General features: G+C 40.2%; 1 protein-coding gene across 2 annotated transcripts in view; it reads left to right on the top strand.

Annotated features, from left to right (window-relative positions):
• Nucleotides 1–3,778: 3,778 nt before the first annotated feature.
• The window catches only part of LGI1 (leucine rich glioma inactivated 1), a 12,564-nt gene continuing 6,858 nt past the window's right edge, over nt 3,779–9,484 (top strand). For both annotated transcript variants that reach the window (XM_010169664.1, XM_029085367.1), the window contains exons 1-4: nt 3,779–4,230; nt 4,605–4,676; nt 8,566–8,637; nt 8,741–8,812. In XM_010169664.1, the coding sequence (XP_010167966.1) occupies nt 4,040–4,230; nt 4,605–4,676; nt 8,566–8,637; nt 8,741–8,812 (407 nt within the window). In that variant the 5' untranslated portion in view covers nt 3,779–4,039. The remainder of the gene's footprint in view (nt 4,231–4,604; nt 4,677–8,565; nt 8,638–8,740; nt 8,813–9,484) is intronic.

Here is a 9,484-nt window from a genome sequence, read left to right on the forward strand (position 1 = left end):
CAGCTCATCCTGAGCATAGAAAAGGCAACATAACTTTCTAAAAGCAGGATCAAATAAAAGATAACTGTAACAGTATATGTATCTGCAAAGGGAAATGTAGTCAGCATGAAACCACAGGAAGCTTATTAAAATTTTGTTGTATGTTGGTAATGAAAACATATTGGGCTAATGCAAATATGCAAATGTAGTCAGTGGAGTAGAGTTAATCCCTCAGAAAAGTATTAAATATTTTTAAAAATAATTTTTGGCTCTACGTTCTGACTGTGTTTGCTTTCCTCAAATATTTTAGCAAACAGGTTTACTCATAGAATTATTCAGACTGTAACCAGATATTTGAGAATACTTGCTAAAAATGTATTCTTAGTAAATATTAATAATAATAAATGCACATGTTTGCTCTAGAAACCAAGCTACAAAAGTTGTGATAAGTCTGACCAAAGAACCCGAGTAATGGTAGGTGGTGAACACCTCCAATGACAACTAGCAAAAGTATCTGTAATATACCTGCACTAAACTGATTATTAGGTGGTTGATTATTATAAAAAATTGTTGTTCCCAAACAGTTTGGATACACTGGAAGAAATAAGCTCTTTTATTCTTACCATATAGAATGAATATGTGGAAAATAATCAAGTCACTTAGGCTTACTTAGCTCTGGTCAAAATTAAAGAGGCAAAATATCACGGCAGCAAAGCAGCTGTATGGGTGGTCTCGTGTAGGTCCATGTCGGGGGGACCTACTGGCCTGCTTGGTACCGAAACTGAGCCAACAGTGTCAGCCAGAAGCACAGTACATCCCTGCCTGTACCGGAACATGTCTGCCAGCAAGCACCTCCGTTGCACAGCAAGGTGAAGATTTTTCAGCTAAAACGCCGCGAAACGATGGGAAGCAGACCAAGTAACGCGAGCTGTGACTCCCTCATCCCTCCAGCTGAAACCTTGCTGAAAGACAAATAAATAAATTTTGATTTCCATTGTGCCTAATCAGTACCTGAAACACCAGTGAAAACAACCTAGCAAGGATGTAGAGACAGGAGCTCGGATGTGGGCACAGCAGGCAATCACCTGCTGTTAGTCAGGAAACAGTGATGGCACAGGCAAAGGGTGAGCCAAATGTTGCGATGGCTGGAGAGCACTTATTCCACTGAAAATCCATGAACCAATTTGTTTTTAAACGACTACATGTCAAGAAATGAGATACTGAGCTTGGCGCAGAAAGACTCTGGAAGATGTGATTTATGTCTCTCTTTTGACATAGCTGTTATAAATATTCATAATATTTGCAATTTTGGAAAAAGAGTTGTTTTGGCATGTAGTTTGGAATAGAAAACTAACTTCCAGGCGGTTCTCTGCATGGACAAAACCAGAGTCAGGTTACTGCCCTGCTGCAGAATGTGCTTTTGTTACTGAAAAACTGCGACACTGCAAAGTTTTCAGAAGGTTCACAGTGTGGCTGGAGTATTAACTAAAAAGAAATGCCTAAGAAATTGATGGTGGATTTCAGTGAATGAGCCGAAGGAAATGAAACACGGGGTTACACCATCAGTGGCAAAATATTGCCATGGCAATGGGTAGCTTTGCCAGGAATAAACAAACAAACAACAGGCCTCTTCTCTTTCAGCTAAAAGTTAGAGAATTTTCTGTTCTCACCCCACCAAAGTCTGTGCTTTTGGGCATCTCGGAGGGGAGAAGATAGTGTACCCTACTTACACAAGTCCCACAAATCCAGCTCCCTTCTCCATCGTACAATTAGATCGTTTCCAGAGCAAAAAGTAACCTTTATACACAGGGGAAGGCATCAACATTTTCTTTGTAATGATTTCAGTGCTTTGGTTATTGTAATTCTGTGCCATTTTCTTAGAAAAGGTGGAAGGGCTCAGCAATAACGCAGCTCTGTGTCACTCCTAGTTGAAGTCAATCCTGCTTCAGGAGAGACTGCTGACAGGGAAGATTTCCTTATGAGCAAAAACATGGGCTCGCACTTAAATTAATAAAGAGCTTTAAAAAAACCACACGGCAGGGAGCGAGGGAGCCGAGAAAGCGCAAGCTTCCCTTTTCCGCAGGCACAGGTGCCAGGCGGGGAGCGTGCTGGTGCACAGGCACCAGAGTCCTCTCCTGGCAGGGCCTTCAGCGGTGGTCCTCTGCCTCAGAAAGCTTTCTGGAGATTTCTGGTCATCCCCAATCACTCAGAGGATGTAGTCCCACCACCAGGTGTGAGCTCTGTGGATCTCCTCTTGAGCCAGGGAGACAGACCTCAGCCACAGCCCAGGCAAGGACTCAGCAGTGTTGAGGTCCTGCCTAGTGTCTGTACACCGAGTTTCTTAGTTTTGCAGGCTGTTGTACCCCTTTGCCATCTTCCATGCAGAGCGTCTGAAATTCCCACTGGGCACCCATGTCTGGGTATGCACTGGGCCTTGCTGGCATCATTCCCGAGGAAGACAGACATGGCCCAGTGTTGGTCTTGAGATTTCATGGCCTGTAGAGCAGGAGCAATGGGCCAGAGCCAGGTGGCCATGTGGAATCAAAGGAGGCGTAACTGGCAGTGAAGAGAGGTCTTCTGGCTTACAGGTGTCTCCTGGTGGGGAGACAGCACCTACGTGAAGGAGCCAATAGTGAGCATGACTGTATTAAACTTATGTACCATCGGGCCGACCCTACTAGATTCTGTGATCTGCGTAGCGCAAACAGAGGTGCCAGTCTGATGGGGAAGTGACAAGACCCATTAAAGTTTGCAAAACTCTTCTAACAGCAATCCTATATTGGAAAAAAAAAAAGAAAAATCCCATATGGCTTTCCAGCTATTTGGCATTCATTAATTTTGTCTTACCATTCTTTACATAATAACACTTAGGTGCTGCTTAAGTTCTCTATAAAATATTTAATGTAGTTTACTGTAAAGTCTTCAGGCTGAGGATTGTTTCTTTCAGAGTATTCATACTGCGCCTAGCACTATTGCAGCCTCCAGGCAGTATTGTAAAGATTCATTATTACCATCAAGATCTGTACCTACCCTGTCACTTTTCAAAGCAGGTTTAACATAGCTGGTGTTTAAATAACAATTTTATTTTTTCTATCCAAAATGATCAAATCAGTTTCCAAGCAAATAAATTTTTTCACTTGAACTTTTAATTAATGTTGTCCATTTTGAACGGTGCTTGATCCACTTTATTTAACCAGCTCAGAAAACATGTAACAAATATGAATGATTCTTTTTTTTTTTTAAAAAAAAAAAAAAAAAAAAAAAGCAGTTGTGGTCTATTTTGTATGAGAAAATATTTTGTTTAGGAATGACAGTTGTAGGCATTCTCTCATACATGGTAATATTTTCCATGTGTGGCAGCTTGTTTTTCAGTGGTACAAATATGTGCAATAATGGCTAAGGATAAAAATTAATCTAACAGCTTTTGCAGCAATGCTTTTGATGGTTTCACTCGATTTCATTTTCCTGTGGATACTGCTGTTAGTTCTGCTGCTTGCAATATGTGAAGCATAATTCTCAAAGGTTCACGAGGTTGTAGGGATCCAGTAAGAGATGACTGATTTCTCCCCCCACACACATACACTCCACCCCACACCCACTCACCCACCCACCAGCAAAACATAATGCTGTACTATTTTTGGTAACAGGGAAAGGGCCTCCCTGTGAAAACAGAAAGCAGTGTATTTCTCAGTTACATCACTTTGCAATCTAATGCTGTGTTGTGCTCAGTGTTTTTGTGGTGATGCAAGTCTTTTTTTTTTCTCTCTCTCTCTTTTTTTTTTTTTTTTTTTTTCCCTTCAGCCGGTTGGATTTTCCCCATCTTACAGCACCTCGCAGGTCTCTTCTCTGAGCAGTCCGTTGCCTGAGTGAGTGGAAACATACAGATCAGCTGCAGGTTTCTGTCTACAAAAACAGAGTGAAAGAGAAAGAAAAGGGTTGGGAAAGCAGAGACAAATATTAACCTGGACTTATAGAAAGACATCCAATGGCTGAATAAAGAACCCCTGTTCATGTTTTGGGATATTCTTTCAACTGGCTGGAACGAGAGCGGATCAAAAGAATGGGAAATGCCAGCAGACCCTTTAGAAGAATTGCTTATTTCTTATGCCTTTTATCTGTGCTTTTGCTGACTGAAGGGAAGAAACCAGTGAAGCCAAAATGTCCTGCCTGGTGTACTTGTACCAAAGATAATGCTTTATGTGAAAATGCCAGATCTATTCCTCGCAGCGTTCCGCCTGATGTTATCTCACTGTAAGGGCTGTAAGCATTTGGTTATTTAATTTATAATTTAAAATGAACTAGGATGTGTGGTGTTTTCAGTGCATACAGAAGGATGCTTGCTGCAGGGAGTACCTCCAGCATTCAGAATCTTCAGCTAATGTGTTAAAATTGTGCTGCATCCTTGAATCCTGATTTTTACATCTCTTTCATCTGTCTGTCTGTCTGTCTGTGTATGTGCACATATCCTGTTTTATACCTTCTTCTATACTACATGAAACCTGTAACATTCATTTTTTGTTTTTTATTTTTTTTACTTATGTAAATAAATTTCTCTCACATCAGTATTATAACCACAGATATATGAGATTACATTAATATAAGGTTGTTTTTTTTCTTCTTTCCAGATCCTTTGTGAGATCTGCTTTTACTAAAATCCCAGAAGGGAGTTTTTTGCTCACACCATCTCTGCAGCTTCTGTGAGAAATATTTATATGATACATTTTTTATTATGAAATGTATATGTATCCATAAATATTATAGAAAGGTTCTCAGTTTTAATTTTATAAGAAACAGCAAGAAAAGATTCTTTAGTTAACAAAATACAAGACTTTTTAGCAATTTGAAAGATAGTGCATGTTTAATTTTTTTCAAAGTAGTCTTTTGCAAGGCTATCTGTTGTGGGTGCTACTTTGAATGCTTACATGCTGAAGCTTTCAGTGACAGAACATATGCTATCTTTATTATACTTTAATTAACATTACAGTAGGGATTTGAGCATTGCAACAACTATTCTTGTTTCTTTTCTGCAGTCCTGGGGCCTGATCCCAATATAAAGCTGCCCATTTGCAACTCCCATCGACTGCGAGCTCAGAACCCCTCAGATCAGGCCCTTCATTGCAGTGGGACAGGTCCTGAAGTCCCTTTCTATGTAAAATTGCCATTGACTTCTGTGGAAGTTTAGTCACTTCAGTGGGAGTTTTGCCTTCGTAGCGCCTTGACCCTGTTTGTTGTTTCATGTTCTTTGAAAAAAAACAACAACAAAAAACCCCCCAAAAGTAATTAAGATTTTATTTCAATTAAAAAAAATTAAGCAGTTGTTTCAAAATCAAATACTGCAATGAGGTATATGGAGAAAGAGAATATTTTGGGATGTTTAAATATTAGTTGCATTTCTATATAGGATTTTTACAGGCTCATGGGCTTTCCTAGAAATGTGGGCATATGCTTATATAATTGCGAGCTATACAGAGGTAGAGGGGGTGTAGCCTGAACTGTTTATAGTGGTTGTGCTGCCAGCCTGACACACACCCAGATTTGTCTCAGAAATCCGGCAAGACAGACTCCTTGATGAGATCAAAATAAAAATTGGCCGTCTGTCCCAGCCTGACTTCCCTTGCACTCTGGATGTGGTCAGAGGTGTAATGTTGATGTATTGGAGCCCTACGGCTGTTAGATTAAACTGCTGGTGCATGATAGCTGAAGCCCTGACCCGAGCTGTACTCTGCTACCTCAAGTGGAGCTGATAAGGAGGTGCAGACATACTGTACAATTTTGGATACAGGGTAAATAGGTAAATGCAGTTACTATGGAAACCTAAATGCTTTTTCATGGTGCTTTATTCCTGAGAAGCTTTTCCCAGGTGGTCACAGATCACATAAGGGACATATTTCTCATAATTCCTGCAATGGGTCTTTCAAAGGAAAGAAAAAAGAAATAGCAGCATTGGTGGAGCTTGTATCTGAAGAGAGTGAGTAGGGCATCATCTTTCTTGGCTACGATACACCACCTACACTTAGCAATCCCACTGCCAGGGAGGCAGAATTGTGTAGGGTGGAGTAGGACAGACACAGTCATCTTATTTTGAGTTATTATAGTGCCTGGCACAGTGGGGTCTGGCAATGGCTTATGGCGTTTTGGTAACGGTGATAATTTGCATGGTCTGCTGTACTGAAATGCATTTTCTAAGCTGCTGTTAATAAATGCTGCAACAAAAGCTCTGACCCCAGAAAAGCAGATTTTGTTCCATTATGGGCTTCAATGAGTGATTGGTTTTCCAGATATATTTCTAACATGGTAGCTGAGCTGCTTGCCATCTTTGGAAAGTCAGGCTGCTGATCTAAGGCAAATGACTCCTTAAACACGGACCGTAGGAGTAGGATTGTATCTGTGGGGCCAATGCTCCAGTTTGTACGTCGGAAAGAAAAATTTCCACCTTTTTTAGAAGATAGTAAGGGAAATAAGAATATGGAAAACTCAGGTTAATTAAAAATTACAGTAAGTTTGAGCTTTGCATGATTATAGCTGTATTGGTAGGTTTAATTAACCCAATAGCAAGATTTATCAGCCTATATGTATTTTTATGTAATAGTCCCCAGGATTACATTTTTAAAGTCCAAATGTATCTTGGTATCTCCAGTATGCCAGTCACACATTTCTGAGTGTGGAATGTATCTGCTGCTATTATTATTTACTACAATTTTTACTGTAGTAGCGGCAGCGGTCTCTGGAAAAATCATGGTCTCATTGTGCTAAACACTACTCGTAAGTCCCAGGCCAGTCCTCTATTTTCTTCTTGAATAGTATGGATGGTATACTCCGTGCTCTTCATGTGACAACAAAAATACAAAAGGACCTACACAGCTATAGTGAAGTGCCAGCAGGAGTGTTCCCTAAATGTTGAGAAAATCTCCCTGCTCTCATCTCCAGCACTTCTAACGCTGTGTATCAGCAATGTGCTGAAGGTGCCCTTATAAACTGATGACGTGAAACCCGTAGAAAGAAGGGAGGTAATCATGGCACTGGGATCCGTACCTGCTAGCAGCATACAGTTTCTGCTAAGCCAGATAGTCCCTAGCCACAGTGCAGTGTCTTCAGCCTCTGTCCCCAGAAGTAGCTAGCTGGTGGGTCACAGATCAAGAAAATGTGGTGTTTGAGGTCAGAGAGTGGGAGAAAAGCCACTTTGTGCATCAAATACACATGATACAGCCATTGGGGAGGAGGTAAGAGATGGGGGACAAATGAGCTCACCAAGTGCAAGACCTATGCTATAAGCCTGGCAATCTCTAAAATAGCTATACTATTTAAAGAGATACCACCCTGTTCTCTAAATTACAAGGAGGGTAGAATGCAGAAAATGAAAGATTATCCAGTGAAATCGCATCAGAAGAGTAAAATTAGTTGCAGGCAGCAGATTTACTAAATTGGTCTTCTGGTTCAGAGATTTTTACAAAAATACTTATTTTCTCTAAGAAAAAAGAAGTATTCATTGTTTCTAACAAAAAGGAAGAATTTCCTGCTTATATTTTTCATGCACATATAGGAACATACTAAAAGCAGAAGCACAGTCTGCAATAGCCAAGTGAGAAAATAAATCAACTGCAACTTATTAATGCAAACTTCAAAATAAGATATTAACTCATTAAGTGTATTAATTCATACTTGGAAATCTTGAATTCCTGAATGCTTAAGGATGTCATAGTGTAAATCTATTTATCCATCAAGTCAAATGGAATAAAATATAGTTGTGCATCTGGTATTCCACTGGGGTAAAGTTAAGTTCATCGTACTTGACAGTGCCTCACCATATTAAGGGTGTGGCAGTCCAGAGCGGAATTAAAATGGACAAATGCAAACATAGTTGATAAGCATAAATAAAGCTGGAAAAGTCAATGCTAGTCCACTTTTAATGCTTACAAATTTACATAAAAATAAATGTGCTGCTGGTATTTTTACTGCTGGATGGATGAAAAATACATGCACACTGAGAGCTAGCTCCAGCAGGTATAATGTGGTCTTTAAAATAGTTCTGATTTGAACACTGACTAAATTAAGAGATTTTCCATTTTTTTCTCAGTAACTTCTCAGTACCCTCAGGTCAAATATGCTCACAAGTTTAACTCGTAAGTTAAGGGGATTTTCCTGCCTGTCTGTGGTGCAAATTCAGCCTGATGTCTGGCTAACCATCTGGACACTTTCCCTATGTTGTCATCAAAAGTAAGTGTTCTTCAACACAATTTAGACCTCTGTAGTACTTGAACATTTCATTGTCATCCAAGTATTTCTCCAGTGGCACTTGTACAATCCCATTGTTTTACTGGCATGATAAACCCACGTTTAAATCCCACAGAAGTCAATGGAATTTTATCAGATGATCCCAGCAGGCAAAGCAATGAGTTGTTGGGTCCTTCCCTTTGCACCAGATGTGATATATCCTACGGTGCAATATATCAGCTTTACCACCCTGTAGTGCTTGCAGACAAAACCATGAAACCTGGCAGTGGAAATCTGGCCTACTGTGGCTTGCGCAACCATTTTCTAAAGATGCTAATAACCTAATGGTCTTTTGTTTTGCATCTCTTTACGCAGGTTGTTTACATCCAACACTTTTGATGTTATTAGTGATGATGCTTTCATGGGCCTTCCTCATCTAGAATATTTGTGAGTGGACAAAAATATATTTGCTGGCATTATTGAATAGAGTGGGTGGGCTTCCAAGTTCCAGGCATTGCTTTGACCAGAATGACTTTACGACCCATTACAGGTTCATAGAGAACAACAGCATTAAGTCAATTTCAAGAAATACTTTCAGAGGACTGAAATCCTTAATTCACCTGTAAGTAAAGTGGTTGAATATATTACTTGGTATATTTATTATAGTAACTGAATGACTGTGTTGTTGAATTTAGCATTTTGATATACAGCTGTTCATGTTTGTTTAAGCGGTATTGATAGTCATTTAATTAGAATGTTAATCTTTATGTTTCCACCGAAGACTTCCAAACTGTGGTATGTGTAGAAGGTTGGGACCCAAACAGCTTCCAAGTAGTACATGTTTGGCAGTAGCTCCCTGACTTTCTCTGCACTGGGGATTTCCAGCTGAGCATGTAGGAGCAGGGAGAAAGCAGGATGGGTCAGAAAGGTTGTCACTGATGGGGTGAGTCCTAGTTTGGGACCTGGAGAAGAGGAATGTGAGAGCTGTGGTCAGGACTGAGGTAGCATGGTGGTGAGAGGCTGAGGGATGGACACACACCTCTCTGCAGGTACCCCAGTATGGTGTAGATCCAAGAGAGTATTACAGCCATTTCTGGGACCGCCCATCACTGTCGGTACCCGTGTCCACTTCAGCCCCTACCCGTATGCAGCAGAATTTGACCAAATTGAATTTGAACATTCCCACCTAGAACAATTTTATATAGAAGAGTTGCAACAGGACACATTCATTATGACTTACCAATCCACTTCTTCCACTTAACTGTAGGGCATATTGGCCTTTAGACTTCAGCAG

Source organism: Antrostomus carolinensis, unplaced genomic scaffold (genome assembly GCF_000700745.2).
Source record: "Antrostomus carolinensis isolate BGI_N321 unplaced genomic scaffold, ASM70074v2 scaffold47966, whole genome shotgun sequence".
Classification (NCBI taxonomy): domain Eukaryota; kingdom Metazoa; phylum Chordata; class Aves; order Caprimulgiformes; family Caprimulgidae; genus Antrostomus; species Antrostomus carolinensis.